General features: G+C 39.4%; 1 protein-coding gene across 1 annotated transcript; it reads right to left on the reverse strand.

Moving 5' to 3' along the window:
* Window positions 1-23,043: 23,043 nt before the first annotated feature.
* On the reverse strand, window positions 23,044-23,712 carry LOC141648764 (uncharacterized). Its single transcript, XM_074457481.1, has one exon. It carries the CDS (start codon window positions 23,710-23,712, stop codon window positions 23,044-23,046), a length of 669 nt encoding a protein of 222 aa, XP_074313582.1.
* Between the last annotated feature and the right edge of the window lie 1,054 nt (window positions 23,713-24,766).

Consider the following 24,766-nt stretch of genomic DNA (forward strand, 5'->3'; position numbering starts at 1 on the left):
ACAGCTAGGTTGCCTCGGACTATTTGTGACGACCTTGATAAAAAATCCAGGCGCTTTTTGTGGGGCGGAAACCAAGAAAATCGAGCCCTAAGTCTTGTGTCGTGGGATATGGTTACTAAGGAGAAGGAGAATGGTGGTCTTGGCTTGCGCTCAATGCGTCAAGTTAACACTGCGTTCATGGCCAAACTAGGATGGCGCCTCCTATCGGAACCTAATACTCTTTGGGCGAGGATTCTACGTCACAAGTATTGCAAAGGGAGATGTGACGTGGACATGTTCAAACCTAAGCCCTTATGCTCTAATGTTTGGAAAGGAATGGTTGAAGGTTTTAATGCGCTGAAATCGGGTTTTAGTGCGTCGATCGGTAATGGAAAGAAAACTCTTTTTTGGAAGCATGTTTAGGCCTTGAACGTGCCCCTCGAAACTCTCACTCCCATTCCGGTTGATGCTTCCATTGCAGGCTGTTCAGTGGAAGAAATGTGGGATCCCTTGATAGGCTGGCGGTGGGAATTATTTGCAGATTATTTGTCCTCGGAGATTCTTCAAACCATCGCTTCTTATGAGGTAGTTGGAGGGGATGACAACGAGGATACTACTTTTTGGGCGGCGACTTCGTCTGGGCAGTTTTCTATCAAATCAGCTATCAAAATTCTAAGGAATGAGACGGTGGAAGAAGTGGAACCGTGTTGGAAATTACCATGGAAGACATGGGCTCCCCAACGAATCAGAATTTTCCTATGGCTATTACTCCATGACAAGATTATGTCTAATTCTAATAGAGTCAAGAGAGGGCTGGCGGAAGACCCCTGTTGCGGGGTATGTAACGGGATTGAAGAAACCACTCTACACCTTTTGCGTGATTGTCCTGAAGCTAGAAAGGTATGGGCTATCTTCCCTCTTGCTAACTCCCCAGCGTTTTTTGCCCCGACCTCTGTACGTAGTTGGGTCACTGAAAATCTTTTGAGAGGAACGAGAGATGGGATGGATGGGTGGCCATCTAATTTCTCGGTTATAGTCTGGTGGTTGTGGCGGTGGCGGAACTGCAGGGTTTTCAACCGTGGGGAAGACATTGCACAGAACCCGGCTGGTTTTCTTAGGGAACGTATATGGGAGGTGATTAATGTTAAGGAATCAACGGATGTATGTGTGCGGGATAAAGTTAATAGCAAACAGGAAATTTTCATTCGTTGGATAGCACCCCCTGCTGGATGGGTGACCCTTAACATTGATAGGGCGTCCAAAGGGAATCCGGGGTTGTCAGGAGCTGGTGGTGTGTTTCGAGATACGACGGGCCGTATCATTAAAGCTTTCTCAGAAAGGCTTGGCTTGGCAACGGTGACTCGGGCTGAGATCATGGCACTTCGTCGAGGTCTAATGATGGCTTTGGAACTTCAGCTATCTCACGTTATTGTTCAAACTGATTCGAAGGTGGTCGAATCTCTTATGGACTCGACTGTTGATGTCCCAACAGCCCACTCGCACATGATACAAATTTGCCAGGCGTTTGTCCGGGATAATCCGTGGAGAGTTAAAATTCAGCATATTTATCGTGAGGCCAATTCATGCGCGGATTGGTTAGCGAATCGGGGAGTTAGCCAAGATGTCCAGCTGATTTCGTATGATCTCTCAAGTGTGCCGGATCAACTATTTTGTCTGTCGGAACAAGACATGGGAGGGGTCTCGTGGCCCCGAGTTGTGCCTTTCTATTCCTCGTAGTTTTGTTGTAGTAGTTTAGTTGTTTTTTGCTTTCTCTGTTTTTGTTTTGTTTAGTTTAACAGGGTGTATTACCTTCTCCTCTTCACCAAAAAAAAAAAACAATTCACATCCTTCATCTTCATCCACACCTCACACACAAACTCCCTGACACACCCATCACCAACTCCGTCACCGTCATCCACCAAAGCCACCTTTGAGGCTCGCACTACATCAGCGCCACCCAAGCATCATTCCGGCAACTACCCAAACGGGTATCTTCTCGTCCGTTCTCCGTTCTTTCTCGTTGTTGTGGATCAACTAGCGTAGCGTCGGAGCTTCGGCCTCCACTTCTCTTCTCTGGCATCATCTCCGGCGTAGGCTTCTCATTGTTCGGTTGTTATACTGTTTTTTTCTTAAATATTTTGCGATTTTAATCCTAGATCTACTTAAAATGAAGTAGAGTTTCAGAAAAATAATGGCAATTTTAGCTTTGAACGAATCTTTGGTCCTACTGGTGAACGGCAAACGATAATTCGCTAGCAATAACTACCTCATCACCACGTTCGTCCCCTTCGTTGTTTCTCGTTTATTTCGAGCATCGTATAAAAGAGATCGTCGCAGTTGATCGAGATAGAGTTTATGATTGAATATGATGATAAATAATGAATGCTGATCTATGCTTGGTAAGTTGGTGGTGATGATATTTTAGGTTGGCAGAAATTTCGACCCACTGTACTGAGTTTTTTTTTATTGTATTCATCAAATTCTACGCATTGTGCATGTATTGATTTTTGTGTGTTGAAAATGAGATTAATGTTATGTAAAACGTCCAAATTTAAGTGTACCTATTAATTAATCCTTTCAAAAAAACAAAAATTGTACTTACTAATCTTTGTTTTAGTTATATTAAAAGTATTATTAGATGCATAAATTATTAATCATTTACATTTATTGTAAGTGGTAAAGAAACGTACCTAGGAAGGAAAAAATTGTATCTACATCGTTATGAAATGTGTCTAGAATTCGTGTAAAAAAGCGTACCTACTTTAGTTAAAAATATATGAGATTTGTTAAAAAAAAAAAAAAAAAGTATCTACATTCTTAAAATGCGTATATAGAATTTTGGTAAAAAGTGTACCTACTTTAGTTAAAAATGTATATGAGATTTGGTAAAAAAAAAAAAGTATGTACATTATAGAATTTTGGTAAAAAGTGTACCTACTATAGTTACAAGTGTATATGAATTTGTTAAAAAAAAAGTGTATTTACATTTTTAAAATGCGTATATAGAATTTTGGTAAAAAAAGTGTACCTACTCTAGTTAAAAGTGTATATGAGATTTGGTAAAAAAAAAAAAAAAAAAAAAAAAAAAAAAAAAAAAAAAAAAAGTGTATCTACAATCTTAAAATGCGTATATAGAATTTTTGTAAAAAGTGTATCTACTTTAGTTAAAAGTGTATATGAGATTTGGTAAAAAAAAAAAAAAAAAAAAAAAAAAAGTGCACTTTTTATATATATTCTAATGTATCTAGTGCGTTCTCACCGTTCTCACCGAATGGTCGTTTCTCACCGGATCCACATCATCTATATATATATATATATATATATATATATATATATATATATATATATATATATATATATATATATATATATATATATATATATATATATATATATATATATATATATAGAAATAGGATCTCGTGCGAACCTAAAGTTCGATGCGAACCGTGTGAATCGACCTAATAACCCATACTCAAATACACACGCCGCCATTCTCCCACTCCCTTTGTCTCCACCTTTTGTCCCCGATATTAATTATTCCCATCTTCTTTATCAATCACTCCGACACACAGGCCACGACTACATCCATTTGCCGACGCTAGATCACAAATCATTGCCGGAAAACGACGACAACCCCACTGCGACCACCTAATCCACCAGCGATGTCGACCTTCAACATAATAGAACCCATTTTTATTTCCTTTGTCTCTGTCATGCTTCACATCATTGATTCATATTCCCATTATTATGTTCTGACGCCATAGACGGGCTACACCGAGCCGCCACCACCTCACCTCCATAAACCAACCACGTGCCAGATCTTTTTCAATTTTATTTTGGTTTTGTTAGATCTAGCATTTAGATCTCGAATTTTGAAGAAAAAATAAGAACAGTGAGTGAACCACAACTAACTCCGGCGTAATTTTGGGATGCGATGGTCGCCGATGAATAGAATGGTGAGGCTGTTAGGGGTCAATGGTGTCCGAGGATGTCTTTGGTGCTGTCAGTGGTGGCGGTTGGACTGGTTGTCGGTTTTGAATTCGGGGTTTTGATCGAGGGAATGTCGATGAGGCGGCGTTAGATCACCGGCATGTTTTTGCAGGTATTGTTTCTAACTTGGTATACAATTAGTGAACAACAACAACCAACATAGGGTTTCGATGGGGATATTGTCGGCGTATTCTGGTGGCAACGGCGGCGGCGTGTCAGAGTTAGGGTGGCCATCATAGCTCTAGTGATGGCGTGTAGGAGTTGGGTTAGTGTTGGTGTGGGGAAGGTTAGTGGTGGCTGTGGTTGCGGTGGTAGTGGTGGTAGCAATGGTAGTGGTGGTGGGTGGTAAAATGGCGGTGTAGTGGTAGATAGGGGACCAGAATTGGTGGGAGGGTGTATGGTTACAGTGATGGTGGCGGTGGTGGTAAAATGGATGTGGTCGTGATGGTAGTGGTAGGCTGGCGGTTGTGATGGTGACGGCTATAGTGGTGGTGGGTGGTGATAGGCTGGCGGTGGTAATGGTGACGGCGGCGGATTGGAGTTGTCCAGGGAGGCTGGTGTTGCGGCGGTGGTAGGGCAATGGTAGCGGCGGTGGCGGTGGATACGCAAAATACCACCTAGATACACATAATATCAGCCCGAATACACATGGTATTACTGCGGGATACATGTGTATCTAGTAGTTATATCATGTGTATCAAGTATCCGACTTTTAACAACATGTGTATCTGGGTTTGAAAAGATGTGTATCTAGCTTTACTGTCATGTGTATCCGCCAAAAATATAAAATGTATCCGCAAAAAATATAAAACGTATCCAAGAGTTAGAAATTACCATAAAGTGTATCTGCTAATAATATAAAGTGTATCCGCAAATACTATAAAATGTATCTCGGAGTTGTCTTAAAACTTCCAAAAAAATTAGTGTAAAAAAAATTGTAAAAGTGCATTTAGAATTTTAGGGTGGAAAAAGTGTATCTACATATATTATAAAATGTATGTGAAGAAGAGGTGTATCTAGTAAAGAAATAAAGTGTATCTACAAAAAAAAAAAAAAAAAAAAAAAAAAAAAAAAAACAAACTGGGTTGAAGCTAGTTGAAGCTAGTTAAATGCACGGTTACTTTGACCCCGACCTATATATATATATATATATATATATATATATATATATATATATATATATATATATATATATATATATATATATATATATATATATATTAATCCCCTAACTTCATGTTGTCATGGCTTTATATAATTTCACAAAATATGACATGGCATTTTATGGGTAATTAAGAACATCTTAAATCAAAAAAATGATATATTACTAAAATTATTTCCTAATTTAAGACATTGATTGTGTATAATAATTACGTCGTATGATATTAAATTTTAATAAATTTAAATTTTATTTAAGGAAAATCGTTATTCTAGCAAAAACCATTATATTCCTAACTGGATCTCTTTGAAACCAGTATACAAGAAAGTCGATGTAAAATAAAATACCTTTTTTTTTCTGGGAATAAATAAATGTAATAAAATATTTATTTTAAATTAACTTTTCTTATTTGGGAAAGACCAACCCTAATTAATATTGTTAAAGAAATGCCTTTTATTTTATTAAAATTATGATTTATCAGGCAAACCGCGGGTATTATAATCACTTTAAATTAATTTTAGGTGCGTCAAATAAATACTTTTCACTAATCTTTTTATATTAGGTTGAGCTCACATGCCGTAAGGATGTTGGTAGACCTGTCAAACCAGTCGGACGAGTGGGGTCGTAAGCCAGGTCATACTAGACGGGTCAGGATACAGGCCGGGTCATATGGGTTACGGGTCGGATTGTGGTCAGAATACGGGAAAAAATAGTGTCCAACGCTTTTTTACACTATTTTTGTAGATACCCGTATCCGTCGATATTGGAATTTATAGAGAACCCGACAAACACCCGATGATGATAGGACACATGTATTCTTTAGTTGTCATTGTCATTATTTGGAGCTCGTTTTACGATGTAGAATGGGCGTCGTCGATGAAGTATTTTATTAATTTAAATGATATTTAAATTAATGTTTTTTTAAGTGAGTTCATTTTATTAATTTAAATGATATTTAAATTATGGCTTTTTTAGGTGAATTCAATTTATTTTATTTTATTCTGAATTTATTTTCCCAAGTTTATTTTATTGAAAATAAAATAAATATTTGATTTGAAAAATCATTTTATGAGTATCGATTTTAAAATCGAAAAGAACTCGTTTCAACCACACGTTTTTGAGCTCGATTTTAGCTCGGTTTTTGAGCCCGTTTTCTTTACGAGTTGGCACGAATCTCGAGTACATTAACCAACCTAGACCACTACCCATCCAACCCCAGTTCGAACCCCATAACCACGGCCCAAATCACGTCCCAAATCACCCCCAAACAGCCCGCATACACAAAGCAGCCCCCCCCCCCCGTTTTGCAGCTCAATCCCGAGCCCAAAACCCGCTCCAAACACCACCAAAACCCGTGCCCATTAACCCTAACCCATACCCTAATATCCTACCCATATTACCTTACCTTAATCACCAAGAAAACCCCCCATACGAACCCTAGAAAACCCCCCAAAAGCTGCTGGACAGCAGCTATGCTCAGCCGAGCCCGTCTGCCTCTCCTCCCTTTTACCCTACTTTAACTCCTTATAAATACCACCCCTTGACCATACATTCATTCCTCTAAGTTCTCCATACATACTACCTTCACTTACAAGCTTTAAACTCCAGAAACAAACCCTAATTGCCTCTCAAAAACCCTCCACAAAACCGACTTGCAAACTGAAACAGTTTGTGTGTCCTCTTCGAAAAACAATTCGTTCCTCCATCAAACCTCCATCAAAATTCGAGTTTCTTGTTCCAAATTAACCATAAAACATCCATCTACACATTAGACAAAGATTTACGAGCCAAATTGCCCTTGAGAGTACACGAATTCCCGAAAAAAGCAGTGTTATACACTGTTTTGTTTTTTCCTTTCTGTCTGTCCAGTTCTGTTTGTGCTCGTTTTTCGTGCCCAATAACCCAAAAAGAGCAGGGATTGTTTTAATATCTCTGTTCTCCTCTCTTTCTAGTTTTCAAAACATCTTTTAAATCGAATTTTCACCGTGAAACGAGAGAGAAATCGCTTTTTGAAAGTTGCTGTCCAGATTCGATAAAAACGTGTTGTTTGCTTTGTTTCTTCGTCGACGACGGCCTCTCGAGATAAAATCTACCATCGATTACGACCCAAGACGGTGTCAACGATACATGTAGGTTGAGGGTGCATCAAATCCTCCTCTTTCTCCCTTTTATTTCGTTTTTTTATGTTTTTTTTTTTATTGTTTCGTTTTATTTCGTTTATCGTTTCTTTATCGTTTAAATTAACTATGAAACTAGTTTAGTCCGAGTATGAGTTAAAATACCACCATGAACACCCGCGTTGACTTGAGATGGGAAAGAAACCGCTACTTCAGTCGGTCGTACACCCCCGTCTCATTTACATATCCTCGTGTTCAAGGTAGGGCATAAATAAAACGGATTTTTGACTTCGCTCTTCGCTTTTGACCCCTCTCTTCTCTCGTGTGATTCGACCTACCCCTGGACCATTTACATGTTAATACGACCTCTGATTGTTAACATATGACTTATTTAGACGACATTCGATCATTTAAATAACCTAATTAGACATGTTAGGGTGTTTCGACATAGCTTTTAAAATCAATCGACAATTCTGTAACTTAATGAACGCATCTCTCTCTTTCACCTAATTTCTCGCTAGTATAAGAGTGCGTGACTAGCACCGTCTTATTAACACTCGATGAGTTAAATTAATTAGCGAACTTGACCTAATTTGACCCCTTTAGGCCGTGTAGAATACGCGTTTACAAGACATCTTTTCGATCGATCAACGTCGTTTCTAACTTGTTTTCTAGCCCGCTTTCGAACTTGTTTTGCAATCAATTGATCTAACTAATGAACCTGACCTAGGACCTAGGGTTGGACGTGGCTTTAGGCCGTGAGGCTTGGCCGTGTCCTTTGGTTTTTCTTGTTTCGTTTGTTTTACATCGTTCGTTCTTTATTTGTTTTGTCGCTTGTAATTTATCGTTTGTTATCGAGTTGTAATTTTCAAGTTAGCTTTCTTTTATCGAGTCAAAACCTCTTTCAAAACCTTAGTCTTGTTTGGTTAGATGGTTGTGCCCCAATGCATGTAAGAGCGTAGTAAATCGCATGTTGTTTAAAGCAACATGGCCCGGTTTATGCTAATGCATGCTTTGGTGTGTAGCCCTATGTCTAATTCGTTGAGATTAAGTGAAAGCACACATCACGAGGAGTGACCCAAGGCCGTGAGTCATGTAAGCCGTGGGCCACCCCTTTGTGCACGTTTCCCTAGGCCGAATGGCCGTGTAAAGAGTCGTGTATGGTGTCGTATATAGCAATTGTATTTTGATCGAGTTGTATCTTTAATTTATCGTTGTGTCAGCATGAAATGCCTGGGTTGTAATAGGGTAGATCCCAACGGCTCCCCCATTCCCATCAAGCCTTGTTTGTTTGCTTTACATGTTGTTAGATTAATCAACCCACATGCTAAATTACAACTTTGACAAAGTTAGTTTAGTTGCATCTAAAACGACATAGAAATTGTTGTCACATGTTAGGGTTTTAAAACGATGTTTGCATATCATATATCGTAGTAGCTATGACCTTGTTTGAAATCCGATACTTGACTTAGTAGAGGCCGTTATTGACGGGCGGGGTTAGGTGTCCTTATGGGCTTCCTAACACGTACCCTCACCCCTTACTCAAGATCTATGGTTTGTGGATCCGTCTAAATACCATTGGATTACGAGAGTCATTCAAATCGAGTGATATAGGGTACAAGTCTTTATCTTTAATCGCTCGTAGTCGATTGGCTTTATGCTTTTCGATGAAAGGTGTAAAGTTGGCTTGAACGGTTCCAAGTTCCCAAAAAACTTGGTGGCGACTCTAATTGGTCTTAATTCGATTCGAAAGAACCTCGAGTCGATTATGCCTAGTGTGGATCACGAGGACGCAGTTCCCGAGGGCCTTGTCCACAGTTTGGCGACTCATTTGGGAAAAGAGGACTAGTTACACTTTGTTTCTAGGGTCTTTTCCTCCGAGGTGAAACTTGAAAAGAAAGTGTTGGAAAGTAAAACATTACTCATAGTGCTACGATTCATGCATAAACCCTTAAGGATTTTCCCGGGCCGTCCCAGCGTTTCTTTGTGATGCGTGGGGGGCGACGTCCCACTATGCTAGGAAGCTGCACATTGCTCGCTTCCACTTCACCTCGCGTGGTTCTTGATGGTGGGGACGCTCTTCTAGGTACTTTACCTTAAGGCCCTTGCTCTATAAGACCGCAAAAGGATGGAGGGCATAGACCTTCTTGTAGAAGACTTGCCGAGACTTAGAGATGTCTAGGAGCATACATCCTTATAACATGAGAATGATAATGTGCAAGTTGTTTTCCCGAGTCTTTTCAAAATTTTCCATGTCCATTTCAAAACCGAACTTTTGAACAACTTACTTTCAAAATTAGCATGGTTTTAAAAACGCGGAATGCTGCCCAAATAGGACTAGAAATTTTAGCCAAAACAAGCTTTTATAGCCGGCATGCTGCCCATTTCAAATCTCATTTTTCAAATCGATCATTCGTTTTTCAAAATCACTCCAAAATGCCTCTCGAACCTCAACCAAGCATGAAATGCATCGAGTCGTGTCCGGGTCATGGCCGTGTTAGGCCGGGTGTGTTTCGTTCTAAGAGTCTAGAACATGACCCTGTTGGGTCACCCAAGCTCACCTCTTGGGCTTTGAGTCATGTTGGTCGACCATTTGGTCTAGGATAGTCCACAGAAACGTCCAAGCTAGGCCCTTTAGGACGTTTCACTCGAACCTAAGGACTATGTTGGTCCAATCACGGGTTTAGTCACACCGAGTCCGGTTTAGAACCGAATTATGATGATTCGGGTCGTGTCGTTTTGTCGAGTCCAAATGAACCAAGGTCTAAATCCAACCGTGAGTCGAACCTTTGGTTAGTCAGTCTCGAGTCGAGTCTTTGCTTGAGTCGAGTTGGTGTCGTATCCTTAAGTGTGCAGGGGCTCTTACTTTAAATATTGACTCGGTTCGGGGTTTTCTTGTAGAAAGGCCGCCCAAAACCCGACGTCAAGCAATGGAAGATGCTGTCAACAAGCTCACTGAGGCCGTGAACCTCATGATGACCCGAATGGATGCAATCGAATCTAAGCTGGGTGAAGATTTCCCTCTATCTACCCTACCTCTGACTGATCTGGAGAAACGGTTCAAGTTCATTGAAGACCGTCTGAAACTCTCCCAGGGGAAGAACATCCACTATGAGAATGCTAGGGCCTATGCCCCAGTTCAGGATAAGTTGCCCACGAACATGGTACTCACTGACATCCCAAAGTTCAAGGGCACCGAAGATCCAGTCCACCATGTTAAGGCCTATAAAGGGTACTTAGCACTGAAGGGAGTACCGCCGACATGCTCTCTGAAATTTTCGCTCAATCTCTGGATGAACACCCGAAGGCGTGGTTCTATAATCTGGACCTTAAGAACTTCCCTACTTTCGAAGATATCACGGTGGAGTTTTGTAAGCACTATGCTGACAATGTCGAGATACGAACCAATATAAGAACGCTAGAGGTTATGACACAGAAAGAAAAAGAAGGCTTTACTGAATTCCTTGCAAGATGGCGCGCTGAAAGTGTGAAATTAGCCAAGAAGCCTGATGAAGTTGAAATGGTAGATAAGTTCGTGAAGAATCTACGACCTATTTACCGCAATACTCTTAAATACCAGAATTTTGGCTCTTTCAAAGAATTGATAAGAATCGGGATAAAGGTAGAAGATGATGTCATAAGGGCTGAGGCTGAAAAGCCGAAAGGGTACCAAGGGGCCTCATCGTCTAAGGGCAAGGCCTCAGCAACGGTCCATATTGACGAAGCCATCAATCTCTTAGAAGGGCAATCGAAGAAGTCGCAGCGCCAATCACCTAGGGCATTCACCGATATCGGATGTACCTATACATACGCTCTCCAAAGGCTCATAGCCCAAGGAAAGCTGAAGCCTATTGGTCCAACTCCGGATCCACCTGCTGAACAACAAGGCAAATGGTACAAACCAAATGCCTACTGTGCTTTCCATCAAGGGAAAGGCCATGATACTGAAAAGTGCTATCGACTAAAGCACGAAATTCAAGACATGATTGAGAGTGGAATACTCCCGATCCCAACTGTTAAACCCAATAACATCACCAATCCATTTGGCGATCATGCTAACTTTGTTTCTGTTGAAGACAATGTCGATTACTCCCATCTTATCCGCCCATGTCACTTGAAATGGGTGTTTATCGGGAAAATATTTGTGGATTGCTTTGAATTCTTGCCAAACCCAAAGAATGAAATTCAAGTCGGGAGTCTTGCTCTAGAATGTACTCCTCTCGTTAACGAAGTTAATAAAAGACAATTCGATTCACCAACCTTCATCATTGGCGTAGATCCTCAGAGGACTACCTCGGGATGGAGGCAGACCATCGAAGGGATCAAGGACAAAAGCCGAGCATCTAAGTTGACAGCTGAACAAGGGAAAGCTCAAAACTAGATTTGAAAATTATGAGTCGGGATCTGTTTTCTTATCTTAGTCGAGTCGAGTCTAGGACTTTATTTTCTTGAATTTGAGTCGTTTGTTCCGCAATGACCTAGGGTGTGTCCTGGGAATCGTTCCTTCGAGTCTGTTAAGCATTTGTCGTTCCAATAAAAAGTTGCAGTTTTGTTTCCCAATATGTCTTGTTTTCAATCCTCAATCATTCCGGAAACATGATAAAATGCTCAACACACTCAAAGGCATCCCTGGGGTAGAAATATGTCCCGTTTCAAAATGTAAGGTACAATAGGATTCCGTGTTTGATTCCTTTACCTATTCCATGTCTGGCGGTAGAAAACCTCCATCAGAACCAGTGCTTTTGACAAGCTTTTAGATGATTCTATGACAAACCCGGACTAGCTCCTTGTTTCCCCTATCGATGATGGAAGGCAAGCCTTTTCCCCAACAAAATCATCCCATCTCGAAGAGAGAAGATATCAACCCGTTCTAACAAGGAATTGTTAGTTCTTACCCAAATTAGTTGGCGAAGCCCAGTTTTCAAGGTGTATCCATTTACGACTAAGAGAATGAATAGAAGATCATTTTCAAAGAGAGGAAAAAAAAAGATGAAAAAGAATGAAAAAAATGAGAATAAGAGAAAAATTGGAAAAATGAAAAAAATGAAAAAAATGAAAAATGAAAAATGAAAAAAAGATGAAAGAAAAAGAAAAAAAAAAGATGTTGAAGTTATTGCGGAATGCTTTTTGGTCGAATGTTGAAGTTACGGAAGCCAGAATTCAAGTCAAGTACCCATAGTTGAAGTTCAATGGGCGAAGCCCAAAAGCTTAAGTAGTAACCTCTTTACCCCTATGTCCTTCCTGAGATAGTTACAAGGGAATAGTCGGGAATTTTGAGAATCATTCCGCTTGTGTTGTTATACCTAGCCTTTAGGGTCCAGATATGGAGATTTGAACCCACATTGTTTTCCAACCCATTTGCACTCGGGTTTTGTCAAACCCGAGACACCTTTTCCAACCACATCAGCAGCCATAGCCCTTGGCCTTAGCACCACAAAACAAACCTTCAGAATGATGGTTAACCATTCCAACTTGTTATTACCAAACTCCATATCCCAAAAGATCCAAGCCTTTTGTACCAACCCTAGACACGGGATACAACGGTACCTTACATGCTAGAATGGGATACGACATGATACCTTAGGTGAAACCTTTGAGTGTGTACACACAATCAAAATGCCATGTTTATGCACCAAGATCGAACTACGTCGGATTTGATTTCGCTCCACGCGAATACGTAGGCAGTCCTTCTGAACAAGGGATTCAATCCACTCATCAACCAAGTTGTCATCTTGTCGGTTTCTTACGGGTCTTAACCAAGTCCAAATGAAGCCACCTTTGTTTGAGTCGGTCTTAGCACTCGATGTAGGCTAGGATAAGGATTTAGGTTCGGATGAATAGTATCAAGTCTCAGAATGAGCTTTATCTAACGGTTTAGGCAAAGATGCTGAGTCACACAGATGTGGGTTTGTGTTGGGAACAGAAAATATGAAAAACCCGCTGAAAAGAAAGAAGGCGTGGAAGAAAAAATAAAAAGCCCGCTGAAAAGAAAGAAGGCGGTGGCAAGAAATGATGAAAACTCGCTGAAAAGAAAGGAGGCGAGGAGAACAGTGACAGGATGTTCCCAACAATAGTGATGTGTGATGTCTAAGTGCTTTCATAAGATCAGTCTGTGTTTAGTGTCTGGGCGAAGCCAACGTTGTTGCTCCGTGAGTTTAATCCACCTTGTCAATGCCAAGTGATCTTGATTCCCATGTGCCCTTGGGAGCACGCCCATGCCATACGATATCCCTGTCTCAAGTCCGATGGCCTTGTGATTCCCGTTTGCCATCTTTTGGCGCCAGAATGGCCAATTTACATTTCTACCCCCAACAAGTCCATAATTGAATTAAAACCCGTGCACACTTAGGGTTTTATTTTCCTTTTTTGTTTTACGGTAGCGGGCTACGCCCACGTTATTTACGGGTCATACAGAGTGTCTGAGCCGTGTCTCATGCTCACCCATCAAGGTTCGATTTCAAAAAATTTCAAAATGCCAAAAATTTCAAAATTCCGAAATTTCAAAAACTTTTTGCGAATTATGGATAGATGATCCAAGTAGTGGAATCTTTTCGGGTCGATGACCCCAACATTCCAAGTGATGTCAAATTCAAAATTCGGGTCGATGACCCAATTATTCAAAATTTTCAAATTCAATTTTCGGGTCGATGACCCAATCTTTCAAATAATCCAATTTTAAGATCGATGATCCAAATGTGCTTATGTGATGATTATTGCTCGTACATTTTCTATGTTTCAAATATAGCAGGATATGCTTCAACTGGGGGCTCTAAAGTCTTCGACTTTAGAGCCATCACAAATGAGGGGCTCAAGCCGTTGGCTTCGAGACCATTATCAAGATGTAAAGGATGACATCCACCAAGAATTCAATTCAATACAAGAGTATGAAATGGAAGAATTCCGTAGCTGAAAGCAAATGATGAGAGTGGCGGCAACCTCCTCGGAAAGTCCCGTCCCATTTTGGCACCTGCCAGCAGATGATAAATTTTGGGCAAGTGTCAACAGATGATGAATTTTGGACAAATGCCAGCAGATGATAAACTTTGGGCATGTGTCAGCAGTTGCCGAACTACGACGCGGGTTTGATTCCGTCAGAAACGGATACGTAGGCGCCTAAAGATAAGGCTCAATCCACCATATATGCAATTTATGGGTCGACAACCAATGACGATAATTTGACACAACAGAAGCAAGAGTCAATCCCCAACGAAGTTTCAGGTATGATCTCTTCTTATGGTCAAGCGAGCTTATATACGCAAGTCTAATGGACTATAAACGACCCGAAGAATCCTCAGGTCAAAAGGGACCTGGGATATACTTTGACTTTCGCCTTGTCCAAGCCTCAGTCAAAGTGGGGGCTCTGTAGATACCCGTATCCGTCGATATTGGAATTTATAGAGAACCCGACAAACACCCGATGATGATAGGACACATGTATTCTTTAGTTGTCATTGTCATTATTTGGAGCTCGTTTTACGATATAGAATGGGCGTCGTCGATGAAGTATTTTATTAATTTAAATGATATTTAAATTAATGTTTTTTTAAGTGAGTTCATTTTATTAATTTAAATGATATTTAAATTATGGCTTTTTTAGGTGAATTCAATTTATTTTATTTTATTCTGAATTTATTTTCCCAAGTTTATTTTATTGAAAATAAAATAAATATTTGATTTGAAAAATCATTTTATGAGTATCGATTTTAAAATCGAAAAGAACTCGTTTCAACCACACGTTTTTGAGCTCGATTTTAGCTCGGTTTTTGAGCCCGTTTTCTTTACGAGTTGGCACGAATCTAGAGTACATTAACCAACCTAGACCACTACCCATCCAACCCCAGTTCTAACCCCATAACCACGGCCCAAATCACGTCCCAAATCACCCCCAAACAGCCCGCATACACAAAGCAGCCCCCCTGTTTTGCAGCTCAATCCCGAGCCCAAAACCCGCTCCAAACACCACCAAAACCCGTGCCCATTAACCCTAACCCATACCCTAATATCCTACCCATATTACCTTACCTTAATCACCAAGAAAACCCCACATACGAACCCTAGAAAACCCCCCAAAAGCTGCTGGACAGCAGCCTCAGCCGAGCCCGTCTGCCTCTCCTCCCTTTTACCCTACTTTAACTCCTTATAAATACCACCCCTTGACCATACATTCATTCCTCTAAGTTCTCCATACATACTACCTTCACTTACAAGCTTTAAACTCCAGAAACAAACCCTAATTGCCTCTCAAAAACCCTCCACAAAACCGACTTGCAAACTGAAACAGTTTGTGTGTCCTCTTCGAAAAACAATTCGTTCCTCCATCAAACCTCCATCAAAATTCGAGTTTCTTGTTCCAAATTAACCATACAACATCCATCTACACATTAGACAAAGATTTACGAGCCAAATTGCCCTTGAGAGTACACGAATTCCCTCGAAAAACAAAGTGTTATACACTCTGTTTTCGCGGCTTTTTCCTTTCTGTCCAGTTCTGTTTGTGCTCGTTTTTCGTGCCCAATAACCCAAAAAGAGCAGGGATTGTTTTAATATCTCTGTTCTCCTCTCTTTCTAGTTTTCAAAACATCTTTTAAATCGAATTTTCACCGTGAAACGAGAGAGAAATCGCTTTTTGAAAGTTGCTGTCCAGATTCTATAAAAACGTGTTGTTTGCTTTGTTTCTTCGTCGACGACGGCCTCTCGAGATAAAATCTACCATCGATTACGACCCAAGACGGTGTCAACGATACATGTAGGTTGAGGGTGCATCAAATCCTCCTCTTTCTCCCTTTTATTTCGTTTTTTTATGTTTTTTTTTTTATTGTTTCGTTTTATTTCGTTTATCGTTTCTTTATCGTTTAAATTAACTATGAAACTAGTTTAGTCCGAGTATGAGTTAAAATACCACCATGAACACCCACGTTGACTTGAGATGGGAAAGAAACCGCTACTTCAGTCGGTCGTACACCCCCGTCTCATTTACATATCCTCGTGTTCAAGGTAGGGCATAAATAAAACGGATTTTTGACTTCGCTCTTCGCTTTTGACCCCTCTCTTCTCTCGTGTGATTCGACCTACCCCTGGACCAATTACATGTTAATACGACCTCTGATTGTTAACATATGACTTATTTAGACGACATTCGATCATTTAAATAACCTAATTAGACATGTTAGGGTGTTTCGACATAGCTTTTAAAATCAATCGACAATTCTGTAACTTAATGAACGCATCTCTCTCTTTCACCTAATTTCTCGCTAGTATAAGAGTGCGTGACTAGCACCGTCTTATTAACACTCGATGAGTTAAATTAATTAGCGAACTTGACCTAATTTGACCCCTTTAGGCCGTGTAGAATACGCGTTTACAAGACATCTTTTCGATCGATCAACGTCGTTTCTAACTTGTTTTCTAGCCCGCTTTCGAACTTGTTTTGCAATCAATTGATCTAACTAATGAACCTGACCTAGGACCTAGGGTTGGACGTGGCTTTAGGCCGTGAGGCTTGGCCGTGTCCTTTGGTTTTTCTTGTTTCGTTTGTTTTACATCGTTCGTTCTTTATTTGTTTTGTCGCTTGTAATTTATCGTTTGTTATCGAGTTGTAATTTTCAAGTTAGCTTTCTTTTATCGAGTCAAAACCTCTTTCAAAACCTTAGTCTTGTTTGGTTAGATGGTTGTGCCCCAATGCATGTAAGAGCGTAGTAAATCGCATGTTGTTTAAAGCAACATGGCCCGGTTTATGCTAATGCATGCTTTGGTGTGTAGCCCTATGTCTAATTCGATGAGATTAAGTGAAAGCACACATCACGAGGAGTGACCCAAGGCCGTGAGTCATGTAAGCCGTGGGCCACCCCTTTGTGCACATTTCCCTAGGCCGAATGGCCGTGTAAAGAGTCGTGTATGGTGTCGTATATAGCAATTGTATTTAGATCGAGTTGTATCTTTAATTTATCGTTATATCGGCATGAAATGCCTGGGTTGTAATAGGGTAGATCCCAACGGCTCCCCCATTCCCATCAAGCCTTGTTTGTTTGCTTTACATGTTGTTAGATTAATCAACCCACATGCTAAATTACAACTTTGACAAAGTTAGTTTAGTTGCATCTAAAACGACATAGAAATTGTTGTCACATGTTAGGGTTTTAAAACGATGTTTGCATATCATATATCGTAGTAGCTATGACCTTGTTTGAAATCCGATACTTGACTTAGTAGAGGCCGTTATTGACGGGCGGGGTTAGGTGTCCTTATGGGCTTCCTAACACGTACCCTCACCCCTTACTCAAGATCTATGGTTTGTGGATCCGTCTAAATACCATTGGATTACGAGAGTCATTCAAATCGAGTGATATAGGGTACAAGTCTTTATCTTTAATCGCTCGTAGTCGATTGGCTTTATGCTTTTCGATGAAAGGTGTAAAGTTGGCTTGAACGGTTCCAAGTTCCCAAAAAACTTGGTGGCGACTCTAATTGGTCTTAATTCGATTCGAAAGAACCTCGAGTCGATTATGCCTAGTGTGGATCCCGAGGACGCAGTTCCCGAGGGCCTTGTCCACAATTTTTAATTCGATTTTTTTTAAAAATAAAATAAAATATATTTAATCTTAATCATATTAATAGTTATAAAAGTATTAGTTATATTGACAACTATAGAAATTAAGTTATTTTAGTTATTATTTTATTATTAAAGGTTACAAAAATTTATAATATTAATTTTTTAATTATTCATGTAATTAAAAGTAAAAAAACTAATGTTTTATTATTATTATTTCAAACATAATATATAAATATTATTTTTATAATAAAATTCTTGAATCATCTTTAATCAAATAGGTCGATCCGTTCGGGGTGAGTTTCGACCCTAAATTAATGGGACCCTAAATTAACGGGTCATTTCAAGTTTGGGTTAAACGAGTCCCGGACTCCCAGGTTGAGAAAAGTACAAAAACTAATGTTTTATTATTATTATTATTATTTCAAATATAATATATAAATATTAATATTTTAATAAAAATTTTGCATCATCTTTAAGCTAACAGGTCGACCTGTTCGGGTTGGGCTTCGACCCTAAATTAATGGGTCATTTCAAGTTTGAGTTAAACGGGTCTCGGGTTGAGATTTTATGGGTCTTGACCTTGGAAAAAGTAGATCAAACGGGTCATGTTTTAAGGTCCGGTCAATATTTAACACCTCTAGGTGTTGGTTCTAAATTAGTAAGCTATTTTGTTGTAACTTAGTTTTGGGTAACGGGTCAAGATTTTGAGGGTTTATGACCCTGAAAAAATGGTTTAGTTTCAGACATATTTGCAATTCTGGTCAATTTGACAGATCTACATAATACTATGTAGACCAATAACGCTGAATTTGTTAATGGGGAAAATCAAACTTTAATTCTATTTTTTTTATTATACAAAGTACAACTTTAATTGCAAAATTGTTATTCGCGTTAATTAATATTTCCTCCATTTTTTTTATCTTCTCATTTGCTTTATTATGGTAATTGGTATCCAAGACAGAACTTTGACCATATTTTACGACTTCTATTTGTTTTCTTGTCGAATAAATATTTAATAAAATATATATTGATAATAGGGGCGGGATCTCGTGAGTTTGGTTCTTATGGTGAGTTTGTGCTTTAAAATTTGGACCATTGAATCAAGGGAAATCAATAGCTCACATGAATCTCAAACTAAAATAACAAACTAAATTAACAGATGGTCCTCTCTAAACAAAAAATTTCATATATCACCATATTAAACTTCATCTAGTCTTGCTTGTTAAGGGGTAATCCCGTCACAAGCTTGTGACCTCTCACAAAAAGGAAGAGGAGACAAGGTGGGGCACCCCCATGTGCTTCCCACTCACCTCTCAATGGGCATTTTATGAGAGGAAACGGTATCCGTCACAAGTTTGTGACGGATATTGATAAACTTTGAGGTATGGATCCATTGTTGAAGATCGATGCTAAATTGAGAGAATGTTATTGTTGTATTGAATGAATAATTATTGATACTGCTTAGGTTTACAATTTTTCATATATATATATATATAAGAGGCAAAGACAATGATAAAAACCTAGGATAAAAGATGGGCTTTGGGCCAGGTCCAGGTCCATGTACTATATTGGGTCATGTGTATCATTCTCTGTTATGAGGTCACATGTCTTGCTATTGTCATTATCATAATTCAACACCCCCCTGCAAGATGGAGGATGTTCCCATGGTAACATCCCCAGATTGTGCAGCAACTTCCAATGCTGTTGTGAAGGGAGAACCTTTGTAAACACATCAGCCAATTGAGATTTGGTAGGTAAATATCTTAGTTGAATAAGACCTTCAAGAACCTTGTCACGAATAAAATGACAATCCAACTCAATATGTTTAGTCCTTTCATGGAAGATGGGGTTTCTAGCAATGTGCATAACACTTTGATTATCACAATGCAGGGTGACAGGTCGTTGAAGATCTGGGATTCCCATTTCGTTTAACAATATGATAAGCCAAGTAACTTCACTGGCAGCCTGAGACAAGGCCCTGTATTCAGACTCTGCAGAGGATTTGGATACAGTAGCCTATTTCTTGCTCTTCCAACTGATAGGTGACTGTCCCAGAAGGATGATCCGGCCACTAATAGAGCGTCTTGTCATGGGGCAAGCTGCCCAATCAGAGTCAGAGAAGGCTTGTAAAGTGAGTTTCTTAGACCCCTTCAACAAGATGCCCTGACCACTAGTACCTCTCAGATACTGCAAAACATGACGGATAGCCTGATAATGCTCCAATTTTGGTGCTTGCATAAATTGGCTTAAAGTCTGGACAGCATAAGATAGGTCAGGCCTGGTATGAGTAAGGAAATTAAGCTTACCAATCAACATTTTGTAGTGTGTTGGATCAAGATAACATGGATATTTTCATCATGGAATTTGGTGTTTAGCGGTAATGGTGTGACACTGTGTTTGGAATCTTTAGTATGTGCTTCCTGAAGGAGCTCATTTGTGAATTTCTCTTGAGTAAGTATGATCCCTTCAGGAACATAGGATACTTCAATTCCAAGGAAATAATGTAGTCTGCCAAGATCTTTGATTCCAAAAGTGGAGCTGAGTTGATTCTTTAATTTGCTTATGTGATGCTTGTCTGATCCAGTCACCACTATATCATCAACATACACAGCAAGGATGGTAATATTGTGTTGATCCTTCTTAATAAACAAGGAATAATCATTTTTGGATTGATGATATCCCAATTTATCCAAGAAATCACAAAGTTTGGAGAACCATTGTCTTGAAGCCTGTTTGAGTCCATAGAGAGACTTGTTTAATTTGCAGACTTGGTTGGAAGGATTGGGGATACCCTCAGGCATTTTCATGTACACTTCTTCCTTAATTTCTCCATGTAAAAATGTGTTGTTAACATCCATTTGATAGATTGTCCTCTGTTTTTGCATGGCCACAAAAATTAAAGCCCTAATTGTTGTCATTTTCACAACTGGAGAGAAAGTCTCTTGAAAATCAATGCCTGCTCTTTGATGGCACCCACGAATGACCAGCCTGGCTTTATACCTTTCCAGGCTCCCATCAGCATTTAACTTGACCTTAAAGACCCATTTGGAAGAAATGGCTCTTTTTCCTGTTGGTAGATCAGTGACTATCCAAGTCTTGTTGACTTGTAGTGCCTCAATTTCTTTTGTCATGGCATGACACCAATTAGGGTTATTTTTGGCTTCTTCATAAGAGCTTGGTTCACTGTAGTAAACCTTTTTATTGATGTTGTGCTGAATAGCAGCGGGAAGAGCTGTGAAGCTGACCAGGTTGCACCAGTGTTGGTTGATGCTGCTGGCGCCTGTAAATTGGGATTGAGATGAGCTGGTGGAAGATGTTGATGGTAAGGTGACCTCATAATCATTTAGGTAGGTAGGTGGTCTCCTGACTCTAGGTGGATGAGTTACATTGGTGGTGTTGCTGTTTGGAGGTGGAGTAGGAGAGGAGTTTATTTGAGTTGGAGAGTTTGAGTTTGGACTGTTGTCTTGATCAATGTTGGGACTGTTTTCAGTGTGGTTTGGCTCTTCCACAGTGGTACTGGTATGGTCATTTGTCGAAAATAATATTGGATATGTCATAGTGTCAGGTGAACATGGAAGAGTGGATTGAGAGAAGTATTTGGAGAGAGTTGTGACATGAAACGGAAAAACATTCTCATGAAAGACAATGTCTCTTGAGTGGAATATTTTGTGAGTCTGCAAATCCATAACAGTGTAGACCTTCTTACCATAAGGATACCCTAAGAAGATACATGGACTAGCCCTAGCCTGAAATTTGTCTCTATTTCTTTTAGATGTGGCTACAAAGCACAAACAACCAAAGCTTCTTAGATGGTTATAAGAAGGTGTCTCATTATGTAGCACCTCTAGGGGACACTTTCCTTTTAAAACATCAGTTGGCATTCTATTTATTAAATAAGTTGTAGTCAAAATGCATTCTCCCCAAAACTGTATTGGCAAATTAGCTTGAAAAAATAGACTCCTGGCAGTCTCAAGTAAATGCTTGTGTTTCCTCTCTACAACACCATTTTGTTGTGGTGTGTCAACACAGGAAAGTTGATGCATAATACGTTTGGAGTCATAATATTGTTTGGCCATAGTTTTAGCAAACTCAGACCCATTGTCACTCCTAATTAGTTTTACATGTACCTGGAATTGAGTTTCAATGTGATTTATGAAGGACTTTAAAATTGGTAAAACATTGCTTTTATGGCTTAAGAGGTGAGTCCAGGTTGTCCTAGAATAATCATCTACTATGGTTAAGAAAAATTTGTGACCAGCATGAGTTTGATGATGGTAAAGCCCCCACAAATCAACATGTAGCAATTCAAAAATGGATTTAGAAACAGATGAACTAATAGGAAAAACAAGCCTATGAAATTTGGCTTTAGGACAAATTTGACATAAAGATAATTCTTGTTTGTTGTCACTTATTACAGGCAAAAGTTTCAAACTAGATAAAGGGATATGTCCTAATCTGTAATGCCATCTATTAAGAGATGTGACAACACTATTGACAGCATGAGCTTGAAGAAAAGGGCTTGGTTGGTTGCCTTCTTTGGTGGTAATTGGCTTGAAGTCAGCAAAGTAGATACCTTGTCTTTCTTTACCAAGGACCAAGTATTTGTTCAAAGAACGGACCTGAAGCAAACATTGGTTAGGAGTGAAAATGATTGGAGATGAAAAATCTTTGGTAAGTTGGCTGGCAGATAAAAGGTTGAAATGAAATCCAGGGACATGTAAGACATTATGAAGAGTGACATTAGGTAGGAGCTTAACTGTTCCTATGTTTAAAACATTAGCCTTCTTTCCATTAGGTATAGTAATACTGCAAGGTACCTTTAATTTTTGATAGCTATCAAACCAGTCTAAATGTGGAGTAATGTGGCTCGAAGCACCACTGTCCATTATCCATTTATCACTAATAAAGCTGAAGGAAGTATTTAGGCATGAATGTATACCTGCCATCATAGCATGAGATTGGTTGTGGTTGTCATGTGTGTTGAAGCTGCTTAGACTGGCCATAATCCGATCATACTCCTGTGCAGATGAAGGCTCCACATACTCAACCCTTCTGCCAGAGCATTTTCCTTTCTTTGATGAAGCATTTGTTGGGACTTGAGGATCAATGGACAGACCCCCACCACCAGCAGCAGCAATAGTATTCTTTTTGTTTCTGAGATCAGGATGTAAAATATAGCATCTTGAGTTGCTATGACCTTCCATGTTGCACTGGGTACAAAAATAGTTGTTCCTTCTGCCTGTGAACTATTGAAGAGCTTTGTAGTTGTGCTGATAGTTGCCTTCAGCCTTGAAACTGTTACCAGTCACTTGATGTTTTCCATTGTTGTTGTTTTTGTTGTAACCTTGACTACCTCTTGTCCACCCCTTCGCAGCCATAGCAGAAGATTCAGCATTTAGAGGACTTGGAGTTGAGATTTCCCTCTGTTTTTCTTCTTGTATCAAGAGAGAATACACCACATTGATATTAGGTATAGGGTTCATCATGAGAATGTTTCCTCTTACTACACCATAGCTGTCATTAAGCCCCATGAGGAACTTGATAACCTTTCTCTCATCTACTAATTTCCTGATGGTCTCATGGGCACCGCATGTGCATGTGGGTAGAGCTCTCATGTGCCTCAACTCCTCCCATAATCTCTTGAGTTTGGTAAAATAAGCAGAGATGGAATTAGAACCCTGAGAGGTTTGGTTTAACATATCCTCAACCTCATATAACTTGGCACCATTGAATTGCTCAAACCTTTGAACAAGTTCATCCCAGATTCCTATTGCAGTTTGAGTATAAAGTAAACTCGCTGATATTTCTTCAGACACAGAACTCAGAATCCAAGATATCACCATATCATTGCACCTGTCCCACTGTCTTTTCTTAGTTTCCCCTTGAGAAGGTCTGACAAAGCTACCATTAATCATGGCAATTTTATTTTTGGCTGATAGGGCTATAAGCAGGGCTGAGCAAAAATTTCCGAAACGGTTCTTTAATACGGATACGATACGGTATACGGTTTTCCGTATATACGGTTGTCTTTTCTGTATACCCGATACGGTTTTTTAGAAACCGTTTCGTATCCGGGTCAGCAGAAAATGAAAAGCTGATAGGCTATCGCACACCTATGCAAAGATAATATTTATACCCTAGCAAAACAAATGAATGTAGTACGTAGGGGTCGAACCACAGAGAGACGGGAGTTGTTAATTAGTTGTTATGGAATGAACTTTTATCTCGGTAGGTTTATCGGTTGTTGGTTGGTTGGTTGGATAATGGAAGAAAACAATAATGATAAAAAAAACAGTCTAGGGAGGTCGGGTCACACACGCAAACTATGTAAATGCTCATGTCAATTTAGGAAGTTGATTACTCGATAAATGTTTAGGCTTAAAGACACCCATCTCTCGATCTTAGCATCAACCATAGACCGGGTCCTAGAGAAACTCTTGTTTATGACTAGGTCGTCCTACTACACATGCTTAGTCTAATCCGATTCCGTGCCTCTCGACTTATAGAACGAATTAACAAACTTAATCAACGATTACGACCAATAACCAAAGATTAAACGTTGTGACGCAAACATGTGATAGAAACAATTTATCAATTTAACTTGGCCTCATTTTAACATTTACAATTTACTTAGTCATGCATGGTTTTCCTAACTCCTTAGACAAATGTAACTACTCAAACATGATGAAAATGTAAACTACACTAATGATAATTAAAATGATAAAACATAATGGAAATGTAAATAGAATTACCTTGAAATGGAAATGGAAATGGAATTGAAGAACAATGCAAATATAAATAACTTGATATGTAAATTGTTTATAACTTGAATTGAAATTGTTTATAGCATAATAGAAATGCCAAAAGGAAATCTAATCTAACCTAGACTAAGAACTAAAATGAGAGTATAAAAGTGGTGTAGTAAGTATGTAAGAAGTGTATATGAAGTGTGTTTGAGGTCCCGGATCA

Source organism: Silene latifolia, chromosome 3 (genome assembly GCF_048544455.1).
Source record: "Silene latifolia isolate original U9 population chromosome 3, ASM4854445v1, whole genome shotgun sequence".
Classification (NCBI taxonomy): Eukaryota; Viridiplantae; Streptophyta; class Magnoliopsida; order Caryophyllales; family Caryophyllaceae; genus Silene; species Silene latifolia.

Coding starts and splice junctions, on each gene's coding strand:
- LOC141648764 (XM_074457481.1), bottom strand. CDS start 23,712: ATGATTAATGGTAGCTTTGTCAGACCTTCTCAAGGGGAAACTAAGAAA.